The sequence below is a fragment of the Cynoglossus semilaevis genome, chromosome 16 (genome assembly GCF_000523025.1).
Source record: "Cynoglossus semilaevis isolate Cse_v1.0 chromosome 16, Cse_v1.0, whole genome shotgun sequence".
Lineage (NCBI taxonomy): Eukaryota > Metazoa > Chordata > Actinopteri > Pleuronectiformes > Cynoglossidae > Cynoglossus > Cynoglossus semilaevis.
In genome coordinates, this window is record NC_024322.1 from 1,245,982 (window position 1) to 1,259,093 (window position 13,112).

Sequence of the window (13,112 nt, forward strand, 5' to 3'; positions counted from 1 at the left end):
TGTTTGATCTTTGATGCAGGCCTGTCTGTTTGAAGAAAATCAAAGACAATTGGCCATCCTGAGTCTGCCACCAGTTCACCAGTTTGGCCTCATGTTATTTTCACACGCCGTTGTCCAGACCTCAGTCGGCTCTGCAGTCTGAAGAAACAGGGATTACAAATTGTGTGTAGCATGTGGTCAGTTTAGGAAATTGAGCTGTTTATAATTTGCAAATTTCTTTTTTCTTATAATATGCAAATTAAAAAACACTTGCTGTAAAGGTCTACCATCGGTAGTTTTTGATCAGGGATAATATAAATACAGTATACCAATTTATTTACATCACGCATCACAATAAGAAACCTATTGGGTGTTGGACAATTCCATGTGATTTCAGAGTTCTGCTTTGAAAACATGAACTTAGTCATTTACAGTGAACGTGCCAAGTTGTTTCCATTACTCAGTTTGTCTGTCTGTTACAGCCCTGCACAGCTCACTGATGCCATGGATGCCTGTGCTCGTATCAGAGGAGTCCCCATACGGACTAGGGCTCCAGTGCGGAAAGAGGTCGGGAAGTTTAAGTCTGTTTTTTAATGACACTTTAAAACTGAACATTTGCAAATAAAGGTATTTCTCTATAATGGGTAAATGTTTTTTTTGTTTGTTTGTTTTTTTTTTTAACATTTATTCAGTGTCCAAAGCCATTGGTTCCAAATGTATTTCCAATCGGGCCTCCCTGAGTGTGTGGTGCTATATCATGGGGTTGGGCCTAGTGCAGTTTTGTAGTAATAACATTTTTTAAAGTAAAGTTCAGTGGAGTTTTGAAGCATAAACAGTATATGTTTCTCTGTTTTGCGTCAAACTCATTTTGGTTCTCGGGCCACACACAACCTAATCAGATGTGTGGGCCGGACCAATATAATCACCAATTACCATAATAATTTAAAATTTACAATAAGTTCATGTTTCCTTTGTTTTCATGTAAAAAAAGTACAAGTATATTAAATAATTATTATTAATTACAATAATAATAATGTGACCAAAATATTCTGAACATGAAGTGTTTGTGTATTTTTTTTTTTTTTTTTTCAAAATTCATCAAGCGGGCCGGATTCATCACTCTAGCGGGCCACTTTTGGCCCGCGGGCCGTATGTTTGACACCCTGGTGTAGAGCAATGTTGTGTTGTTGGACCTTATTTAAGTAATTCTTTTTAACAGGCAGGACAGTCTTTTACAAATAAATTTAACTTCCACTTCTCTGTTGTTGACTTCCCTCTGCTTTTTTTTCATTGTAGACTATACATGACGGCGGTGCACACTGTTTGAAAAGCCTGTTCAGAAGTAAAAAAGAGCTCTGCAGCATCGGCCTGGAGTCACAAAACAGAGATACCGTGAAGCTGACAGAGGTTTGGCACTTTGGCCCACACGAACACACACACACACACACACTCTCTATTACTAACACTATTACATATCAGAATTTAATCACCGTCTGTGTTCTTTCAGATTAATTTTGTGTACCTGCCAGCTCAATGTGAAGGAGAAGACGTCACCCAGCAGGTGGATTTACAATCTCACAATCACTAATAGTAATAAAAAACCAAAAAGAAATGCTCGAATAGGTCACATGAAATAGAGAATACAAAGGTTTGAAAGATTTCAGTCTGATTTAGTCTACAGTTGGAAGTGACGCAGGTGCAAAGACCGATATTTTGTTCTTACAAGATTTTAGTTTTTTTGCTCTTTGGAGGATACAGCTAAACTGTCCCAAGAGTAGAAATAACAAAATCACAACTATATTAGATATTTCGTTTGTTTTTTTTTTTACAAATTTTTGTATTTTAGTTTTTTTGCTCTTTGGAGGATATTAGATATTAGATATTTTGGGGCTTCTTATATTTTTGCCACTGCCTTCTCATTCATAGGCTCTATCATATTTGCCTGGAGGTCTGTCTGAGCTCCTGAGGCCACTTCAAGTTCATGGCCTCAAGAACGACGAGGTCCTCCTGCTGCAAATTCACGTCGGCTGATGGAGCTGAAAGAGGCTTGCCCTCAGGTAAATAACAAAGGTTGAAATCCAAAATTCTATAAAGATTTAGACGGGGCATTTCCTCCTTGGCTTGACACGCGGATGTTTGAAAAAAAAAAAAAAAGAAAGAAATTTGAGAGTTATTTGTACAAGTATACTTTATAAGAAAATAAATGACTTTCCCCATTCATGGTTTCCCTTTTCCCTAGTGCAACCATCCCAGCTTTTCTCAGACTTTTTGAAGAAGTGCAGGTTACTTTTAGACAAACAGACAGAAAGAAAGAGGTTGTTTTCTCAGCCCACGGTCGCAGCCTTGTCTGAGTTCAATGTTTGGGTTCACACGGCCTCTGCAGCTCACTCTGCGGTTTTCGTCGCTCATGTCGGACCAGTCAGACCTCCCACCTTCTCGTCTGCTTTATAAAGTACATTTCTGTATTCTGCAAAATGTAACTTATCCCCTCTGCAATCAAAGATTAGACATAACGGGGGGAATCCTGTTCTCCTGATTATCATAGGTTCCCATGTGATTTCGGTGATACTTTGCAAAATCCTTTTGAACATAATCTTATTTTCTATGCACATATATACGTACTTCAGCTATCTGAAGCTCATAGATGCAAATCCAATCATTTTTGTTGTTCATTTCTCCTAGTGTTGGCTGAAAGCAGTATGTGTGCTGAGACACAATCCCAGTGCCAGTGTCTGTTCTCAGGCCAGTGTAGCGTCTTTTCTGGGCCTCCTCGGGTGCTACATGGCTGGCATCCGTTACGCTTTGGAGCTTCAGGCTCTTCACATGGGCTCGGCTGACGCGAATCAGCCAGAGGAGGACGACACCAACCAATCAGTTTCTTCAATTGAGGATGACTTTGTCACAGCGCTAGAGCACCTGGAAGAGGACGACACCGGAGACACTCTCTGTATGTTGAACACACTATGCTTAAAGCTATTCTGTTTTTATATGGTCTATAGCCATAGCTAACGAAGACATAAAGGTACATCACAGTGGTAGTCGTTTGCCAAGATTTTAAATGTATAACTAGATACAATAGCAAAATCTTATTGTACGACAAAAAATAGATGAGTTAACTAAAGATGAATAAGTTACTTAAGCCAACAAAATGATCCTGCTAAAGGCTGCAAAACTGCTAATTGTTATCCAAAATATAACAGCAGAGGAATCGTAGAAAAAAAAGTGGAGCGTTATTCAAAGATCATTCAAGGAATTGCTTAGCAAGGAATTGCTAAGAAAGGAGACTTTGACAATAAAATAAATACATGGTGCGACACTAGTTTATTAAAATTGCTACAATTAGACTTTTCTTCGTGGTACAAAATCTTTGCCTTTGTCTGACTCCACAGCTGCAGCTCCCTATAGCAATTTGAAGAAGCGAGATGTGGCCTCACAGACGATTCCTGCCCACAGGAGAAAAAAAGAATTATCAGGATCCGCTGTGATCATAAGCTCATTTTCCAAGAAGTGTTCAGCCAAACATCGGTCAACGGTTCCAGCTCTTCCTTCACCTCAAGGTCACGTTAGTGAATCCGAAGAGTCGGACTGCTCCAGCCCCAGTCCGATTATCTTTTTGGATGAGGTAGGCTACCAGAAAAGCCTGTTGGCCAAGCTGGACATTCCCCAGGTGCCAGGAGGACCCAACGAAAGAGTCGAGGACTCTGACTCTGAAGTTAGCGAGTTCTTTGACAGTTTTGACCAGTTTGATGACCTGGAAGACATGAGCTCGGAGAGCTCCACTCTGGCACTACCCTTGGAAAATGTATGTGCCCCACAGTCAGAGAAGAAGAACTCAGAGTCCAGCTCAATCATGACAGGATCTAAATTTGTTTCAAGGGGCTGTTCAACTAAGGGCATGAATCCTCACTGTTTTGACCAGCCAACGCTTCCCGCCAATGTGAAAAAGCCTACACCTCTAAAACCAGGTTCTCCCTACTCACTTAACTCTGAGCTGCCAGAATCCCCTAGACCAGTACAGACACCTTCTGAAGAAAATGGTGGTCCACTTTTTAGTCCCGTTAGCTCCTCAGCTTTCAGCCCTTTAGTGGATTCTAATGGACCGCTCGAATACTTCTGGAAGCCAGATGAGGATGGACAGGGCACCTCGGAGCTTCGTAAGCCCCAAGACCTCTGCTCTTTGTATAAGACCTATTCCGATTTTGCCAGCAATCTGTCCAAAGAAATCCTTGGATCTGTTTGTGGCTATCAGTCTGCTAGAGATATCAATGACAACAAGAATCTCAGCTGCGTCTGCCACAAAGAGTTCAAAAACCCTTCGGGTTATCTGATGAAGCTTTCAGAAATACAGGAGACCGTGACGGTGGATGAGCTACAGAAGAAGTCCCAGTCTCTGAAGGATGGCATTCAAAAGTTTGCCACCGATCTGGTAGAAATGAGTCTGGGCAGTGCTTTGAGGGACCTCCAAAAAGGTGTATCTTCCTGCACCACCACTTTATGTCACTTAGCTGCTAGACTTACATCGTCTGTGTTTCAGATGGCATTTCATGAGATTGGGAGACGCCATGCCTACGTCTTGAAGAAACAAGCGATTAATGGATTAGCAGGTTTTCTCGTCGGGGAGGCCGTGTCTGGAGCCCTGAAAGAGTTTCTGACGGTAAAAAAGCAGATTTTTCACAACACGGTAACACGCTTTGCTGCTGACTTGGCTGAGGAGCTTGTATTCGAAGGCATAATGGAGGTGTGTCAGTTTTCCCACCCTTCCACCCCATTAACTCCAAGTGACTGGTCCTTTGGCCAACATCTCGAAGAGGAGGAGGAAGAAGAAGAGGAGGAGGAGGTGGTTTCTTCTTATGCTTCAGATTTGTCTGAATCTGTCATCCAGGAAGCTTTCATAGAACTTTCTCAGGCTGACGTGGCATTCACCAGCCAGGCAGCTATCAGTGTGTCTCTGGAGAACATCTGTTATGTCAGTGCAGAGAGTACAGGAACTGACACCTGCAGTACCTTTACTAACCAGCAGGTTTTAAGTTCCAGCTCTGCTTCAGCAAATCTAGGAGCTTCTGGAGAGGATTCATCTTGCACAGTAAAAAAAGCTCTCATCACCGTCTCAGGCATGGCTAGCTGTGTCCCGGCACCTGAAGTCAGCCATGCGCTGTCCCATTTCCAGGACTCTGAGGAAACTTGTCAGACTAGTTCGTTGGACACTCCATGTACAAGACCCCACAGAGATGCCTCTGACTCTTTGACTGAAAGCACCACTTCCACCCAAGGTCACGAAACCCAGAAATCTACAACCGGAGAAAAAGAAAATTCTACCATTCAAAATCTCTCTAACAATATGGTGGGTATAATAGTTACTGAGGCGTGTGAGCTTATAACTGCTTCCAAGATGAAGAAGAGTTTTGGTGAATGTGCCGATTTTTTCACGAAGACAATTGGAAGCAAAAACGGTTCTGCAGTAAAACAGCAGACGACTTTCTCTGGAACTCCGGAATCTCCTTCCAAGCAGGGTGACGGCGGGACCTGTGTTGAGTTAGATCCAGAAAAAACCACAGTAGTTGTAAAAGCTCAAAATATGACCAGGCACACACTGGACGTGCCAGCCCCTGACTTGTGTGTACAAAGAAAAATGTCTGCGTCCATGCGTGACTCAAGTCCAAGCTCTGACCAGCAGTCTAGTGAATCACCTTGTACTCCTCCGTCTACACCGCAGCACCCCCCCTGTGAGGTGTCAAATGAGAGACAGATAAAGCAGTTTTCCAAAAAGCTTAAGAGTAAACTTTCCAAGGAATTCTCTCCTGCTCCGCCACCCCCAACACCTCACTATCTACCAGAGCCTGACCCAGGGCAAACGGACCACGCCGCTGAAAAAGATGAGGCTGAGTTCTTGCTTCAACTGATGAGTTCTCTGTCCGAAGAGGACAATGGGAATGAAGAGGAAGAACCGGCAGAAGGGGAGGGTGATGTTCCGAGATGTTCAGAGACAGGGAGCACCGACTGGCAGGACACAAACAAGATATCCGCTCAGAGGTTGTCCAAAAAAGAAGCACTCGCCTATGCCGAGCGACTGGCCTGTCACATTGTCTCAATGGCAACTGAAATGGACACCTTGGACAAGTCCGAGGTAGACAAGAGTGCCACGAGTAGGGGCAGTGGGAAGATGGAAGACAGTGTGGCTCAGTTTTCAGAACAGACTCTTAACTCCTTGTGGGTATATGCTGGGGAGGTGGCAGGAGAGGTGATCAATGATGTGAAAAGAATTATGATCAGCGGGCAGCGGTGTCCTCATCACAGAGCACCACAAAGGAGAAGCTCGGAATGCTTGGGTCACCGCCAGACCAAGGATTCCAGGGTAGATAGGCTGACCGAGCAGTGGTCCAGTGACCTGATAGCCTCCGTGTTTCGGTCTCCCCCCTCCAGCTCAAGCACTTTATCCAACTCTAGCTCTGGCATGTCTTCAGAGTTCCCCAGCTGTGAGAGCGTGACGGACGAATATGCAAGCTACCTCATCCGGGTACTGAAGAAGGAAGGGGGCAACAGAGAGTTGGTCCTAGACCAGTATGCAAGCCGTTTGGCTTACCGTTCCATAAAACTAGGGCTTGCTCACGCTAATCGCAAGATTAAGCTAAGATCACTAGCAACCCACCCTTACTCTTCCAAGTCCCTGCCAAATGAATGGAAAATGACTAGTGCTGAGACGTCACCAACCGTAGATACGGCAAAGTCCCCAGTTTGCCCCTCTGGCAAGGAATCTTGTTGTTGTAGCAACTCCGACCAGGAGAATCAGAGGGATTATGCAGCGCTTGTCAACTTTGCCGAGTCTTTAGCTCACAACATCACCCGTGATGTCACACAAAGGGTGCACCTTCCCTCAGCAAGACTGCCCAAGTCTCTCACCGACTCCTGTCTTTACAAGAAATCTAAACACGAAGATGTGGCCGGAAATGCGATCAAAAACTCTTTCTCCTGCACGCTTTTATCCAAGGATGTTAAGAGCAGGCATTACCACAGCACAGGAAGCCTGTACGATGACGGCGACAACACCGGGGTGATGCACGTCGTCGAGCACTACGCTCGGAAAATAGTAGATGACACGCTGAAAATGGGGCTGGTTTTAGTCGGTCAGTCGCCGTGGGAACGTCAAAGAACATACAGTCACGACAGACACTCGCACACCCAGAGGTTGTCCGAGGGCACAGATGCAGGTCGAACTCTGGATGACAGGACATGCCGCTATTGCCCGGCTCAGGAGTGTTACTACTGCAGCAAACATGGAAAATACTACACGCACATGTCACAGAAGAGCAGAAATGCGGCAAAATGTCTGTCACTAACTGAGAGATTCCACAGTCTGGACATTCCTACTATCCACATCGACCTGGACCACCGGGTGGCATTTGCGGAAGAGATGGTTTCAAACGCAATGGAGACGGCAAAACGCGAGCTAAGCAACACCAGCCTTAACGCAGACAGCGGCATTGGACATGATGGAACCAGCTATGCCGAGAGCCTCACTGCAGAGGTGATGACATCGGCGTTGTCGAACATCTGTCAGGCTGCCAATGCTAGGTAAACGCAAAAGCAAAAGTTTTATCGGTTGTAGTTTCTTTTAGTATGGAGCTGTTTTTAGCAGTTTGCCATAACTGGCCTTACTTTTATTGATTTTTGAATTCATTATTTAAATTTCTTCTGTGTCTGATAAGCGCTCCTGGGAGGGAAACCACTGAGTCTACTGTGTGCCAGCAGCTAAGTGTAGGTGAGGACAGTCTGGGTAGCTGGTCCAACCTGAGCTTTGAGGACGACAACAGTAGCTTCCTTCATCTGAGCGACAGGTATGTGGCCTGCAGCTTTATTTTAAAATCAATCTATTGTTAGTAGATCACAGTTAGAAATGTTGCTCAGTTATAGTAAAAACAAATCATAATCTTCGTTTTAGTCAATATTGAAATTTTTAACAATTACTTGTTGGAAAAACATTCCATTCATTGCACAAAAAACACCAAAAATCACCAAAATATTGAACGGCAGGAGGAGACGGGTGGAATCTTTTCAGGTTTTCTTCAGGTTATGTTGACAGAGTCTGTTACCATGGTGACTGACTCAGGCTTTGAGTTACCTTTCTTTCTGAGACAGATAACTAAGAGTTTCCCTCATCTCGGGGTTATTTTACTTACTTTCTGGAGTAGCTTCCCTCTCTTTGACGTTACATAAATGCTCAGTTGATGTAACAGTATCGAAAACGGTAATCTTTGACACCACTGGTTGTATTCGAACATGTGAGAAATGTCTTTATTGTGGTCTGTTTAGTCTAAATCATGCTTCAATTTTTTTTTATCTGAAAGAGGAATTTGTCTTGAGAATATTGTGAAGTATGTTGCAGTGAGACGAGACGCGTATTTTATCGCTTCTGTGGTATTTTTTGTGCAAAGTATGTTCAGCGGTTTAGAACGATTAAAGCAAAGGACGGAACATAATCGCTGCTCCTCCCCGTATATAAAATAGGCATTTCGGTTGTTGCAGCTAGTTTTTGCGCAGGCTGTTTAGGGGTGTGACTCTTAACCTTATTAACCGGGCAAACTCTGGTCGCAATTTGTTGGTAGATTCCAGGATGCTGCATCGCTAGCTAAGTGTATTCAGCAGTATACATTCAGTGTATCTATCAAAGAAGTAATGTAATATTTAATTTTAAAGGACTTCGTTCTTTTTGCTTAATTCAGTAAGGGATGTCCGATATTAACTTTTTGCTGATATCCGATCGGCAGATATTGTCCATACGCTTAATTTCCGATTCGGATATCAACCGATACCGATATATTTAGCCGTTTGGGATAAAGGGAGAGTGCACATTTCATTGTGTGCAGTGGTGTGCTGTGTCACAATGACAATATTGACAAATAATAGTTTTACTTTTACTTTTTACTAACCATTTTTAGGTCAAATCATCAGGTTATCATTAGCGGAGGAAAACCCGATAGCGATTCTTATTGATATTACATAATTAAGCTAATATCGGCTGATAATATTGGTTGGCTCATCGGACATCCCTAGTAATCACGCAACCCTCAAGTTCTCCAAGGCCACATTACAGCATTTGTTTAAGGCAGTGAAAAAGTGACATGTGAGGTTTTGTCTACATGTCATGCTATGGGCTTACTTTGAGAGATTAGCATCACATTTTTAGTCTCTAGTGCATTTATATACCGTAGTTTCTTCCTTAAGTGCTTTAAATGCAAAGCGATAAGGTCCTGATTGGTGTTGTAATTATCACCTAAAATTAGCGGATCCTTAAAACAATCGTCTAATTGTTCAAACCGTGAAGGGTTAAACCCCAGTTCAAGTACAGCTTAGCCGGGTTATTTGTCAAATGTCTTTTTGCCTTTCAATATTAAACAAAAGTGATATGTTCTGTTGATTTCCTGTTAGCAAGCAAGCTTTACATTTCACCGAAAGATCTGTGTTTTTTTTTCAAAATTGGGTGACAAAAAGTTCCATCCTTCTGTGCCCAAACAGAGTGTAGTATCAGAACTTATTGAATATATTCCGATACCAAAATCGATTTTTAATAATGGAGTTGTGGTACCAGGACATTTGGTGGGTTTTGCGTTACATGCAGCAGCCCTTCCTAACATATGTGCTTCATTATATGAAGTCCTCGCAATAACTATGTAAATAAAAAAAATGTTTTCAAAGCTTCAGAGTTGATGTAAGACCACAGAAATGAGGACCAAATTGTAGCAGTCTCTCAACAAGAGAGTGGGCCCTTGTTGTAATCTTTTGGCTGTGAGAATCATTTGATTGGATGTCATCATGGCAGCAGAACTGACAACATTTAAGATTTTTGTGCCAAAGAAGCATGTTGTACAGACATTTTTTTTCCATCAGGACTTGAGGTAATGTACCATAATATTTTCTAAAGGTGTGTCTCAGTCCCCGGACTTGCTCTCTCACCCTGAACGCTTCTTGCTCTTTACTTCAGGCACTTGTTTCTACAAGAACAAAGTCCAACATGTTTTATTCATTAAAGCCACTTCAGAAAGCTCCTTTGCAGCAGATGAAGTAACGGAAAAGGTCTTCAAAGACTTATTGAGACACAGAACACGATGATTGACTAACCGAACATGGGCTTGGTATGTGTCATCCAGTTGAAGCCACAGGGGAAAATAACGCTATCTGAGGTAATTCAGGTGAATGAAGAGATATTTTTAGATCATTCAAGCGGTTCCTCCCTACAGGCGTGCACGTTCCAGCTAATCATCGACTAATTAGACTGAAAAATGAGATATTTTTTTTGTGGTATTTCTACTGTTGTTGCCAGCTATCTACCCTGTCCGGGTAGAACCCAATTTCATTAACAGAATTATGTGAGAACAAGATTAAATCTAATGATCTTCTTTTATTTATTGTTCACAAACACATAGGCACTTGTTTGTTTTACTAGTTTTTCCCTTTTGTCTATTCTAAGATACTCTGGTGCAGCCACAGAGGCATTAATACCAAGCAATGCTAGAGTGAGAAACTTATATGTTGACTTTCCCATGTTGTCTCAAATATCAGTATCAGTTTGTGTCAGCCGATGTGTCAGCAGATTAGTGGCGGGAAGCCGAGACAGCTCGGGTCAGAAAAATTGAAATGCGTCATAGTAGTTGTAGTTTATGGTCAACATATAGTCATAGTAGTTGTAGTTTATGGTCAACGTGCCCCCTGAAGTTGACCCAGACTTTGTTTTAAAGGTCATTTCTAAGCTCCCGTGGGGCACATAGGATGGCTTAGTGGGCCGGATGCGGGCCAAGGGGCCTTGGGTTTAACACATGGCTTTTATTGTGGTATTACAAATCTCACAATACATCCTGTTTCTCTTTATACATGAGTATCAGTATTTCGACGAAGTATTGAAACCGTACTGGTAACGGAGCCTTTAATAGTATTATTTTATTTTTATATTTTAAACACCGCTAGCTAACGTTGGAATTGGGCAGTAAAAATATTTTGTTATTGAAAAATGACATTGTAGTGTTACTTGCCTTTTCTCTCCAGCAGCAATGGGAACAGCAGTAGTTGGAGCAGTTTGGGCCTGGAAGGGGAGGCAGGGGAGGAGCGGATGTCTTTCTCCCCCTCAGACAGGTTAGTGAGCAGCAACACTGTCCGGAAAACAGAGACAAGAGACCTGGTTTTACCGAGACTGAGACAAAAAGATCATAACAGTAATGAAAGAAATTCTGTCCTGGGATTCTTGAACAAAACGTCAAAACTGAAGCCAGAGTCAATTTTCACTTCATGAAAAGTGTGATCCACAGTTTTTCCTGTCATTTTGACGTATACTTTGTCACAGTTTCTCCTTTAGCTTGAGTCACCACACCAAGCTCTGAATGTGAGCAGAGTTCTGACACAACATGTGCTCATCACTGCTAACGCCTGCCTTTGATTCGCTGCCCGGTTTTTGCTCTCCCTTCTGCCGCTGCTCGCATGCAATTTGGTTTAGTCTGACAGGCTGATTTGTAGTGTTGGTGCACTAATGTAGATTCCCCTCCCCTCCACCCCCCTCCCCTTCTCTTTCCTTTTCGCATTAATGCTATTTGACATATTAAATAAAACCATCAGTAGGAACACATCGGCTGCAGATGACTCACTCGAGCCTCGTAATTTTTCCTCGCCACAGACCAGCATTCTTAAAAAAAACAAAAACACGCATGCAAATATGCAGCCGCTCCGACCAGTTTAATTTGTACTGTCTGAGCTTTTGATTTATGGAGTTCCCAAAATGTAGCACACAACGCTGTGCGCAGCGTGCGCGCATTTGATGCTGCACAGTAGCAACTGTTATTTATCTATTTGATGCATAGTAAACATTTTTTTGTAACCTAATGCAAACGTACAACCCTTTAAATTCATGTCGTTTCGGTTCATTCCTTTTTTTTCCAAATTTTTGTTTTTTGTCTATTTGCTCTTTTAATTTTCATTTGAATAGTCTTCTTTTTTTTTCAATTTTTTTTTCTTTAAATTCATGTCGTTTCGGTTCATTTCTTTTTTTCCAAATTTTAGTTTTTTGTCTATTTGCTCATTTGAATAGTCTTTTTTTTTCTATTTTTTTTTCCCATCTGTTTTTGCTACATACAGCGCTATCATTTAGCTGTATTAATCTTAAGGGGGAAGGTAACATATATAGTTAAAAGGCCTTTAGTAAACTACATGCAGAACAAAGTGAGTCAAAAGCAATAGATACCGACAGTATATAAAAAATTTAACATGTCATACATGTATTGTAATTATTGTAAATTAATATTGGGCATGTGTATCAATAATCCTGTCACCAACAGTCACATGGAAAGGACAAAAATATACAAAACACTTGTTGTTTGTTGGCATCTTGTCCCCATTACATATAGTACTTTTTAGTAGAAATTTGTATTCCTACAAAAATACAGTCAAAAATCATGTTTTATATTGCACTTGCATCCTGTTTATTAAAGCCATATTAGGGCTTATTAGTTTTATTCGTTGTTGTTTTTTGTTTTTTGTTTTTTTCACTCATGCAAAATTTGTTCTCCGACAGTGACAACACGGAGGAAAAGGACACTGAAGTCAAAGAAGAGTCCAGTGGTAAGTACGCAACGGTGACCAAGGCAGTCTCCATGTACACTGCTGCATGGCGATGTCTTCTCTACTCGTCAACCAATTCCCGTTCGACAGTGTCATCTGCAAACATCAGGGTCCATGGAGCCAACAAAAAGGGCTCCATTACTGTTCCTTGATGTAACCCCAGCCCTCCCTTGATGATCCACAGGTGTACAGGAACAGAACAGCATCTGGAGAGTTACTGCACTATATACTAAATGTATATAGTAGCTTTGAGCGCATGTTGTTTTGATGATTAAAACGCGTAGACCAGTCTGCTTTTCACTGATCTTAACAGCGAAGTCGTGTGAGTAATCAGCTTTTTATGAGTCTGTAGTTGCTACAACACTGCGCATCACCCATGTCCTTGAAAATTAGTCATCATCTCAGTCTACTGAACTGTAAAACAACCACTGAACTGTTTCTTGAGAACAACTCTTTGCTCTCCACTCTCTGCCACACACCTTTCCCTAGTTTCCACCATTTCTCTTTGGTTCTGCAGTGATCTTTTACAGGTCACT

The 13,112-nt window shown here is 42.1% G+C and overlaps 1 protein-coding gene across 1 annotated transcript in view; it reads left to right on the forward strand.

Annotated features, from left to right (window-relative positions):
* akap11 (A kinase (PRKA) anchor protein 11) overlaps positions 1–13,112 on the forward strand; it is a 37,184-nt gene that overhangs the window by 2,855 nt on the left and 21,217 nt on the right. Inside the window, 10 exon segments of the mRNA XM_008327863.3 lie at positions 462–546; positions 1,276–1,386; positions 1,487–1,540; positions 1,906–1,990; positions 1,993–2,036; positions 2,662–2,926; positions 3,369–7,548; positions 7,683–7,811; positions 11,014–11,100; positions 12,530–12,576. Coding sequence (XP_008326085.1) covers positions 484–546; positions 1,276–1,386; positions 1,487–1,540; positions 1,906–1,990; positions 1,993–2,036; positions 2,662–2,926; positions 3,369–7,548; positions 7,683–7,811; positions 11,014–11,100; positions 12,530–12,576 — 5,065 coding nt within the window. The 5' untranslated portion in view covers positions 462–483.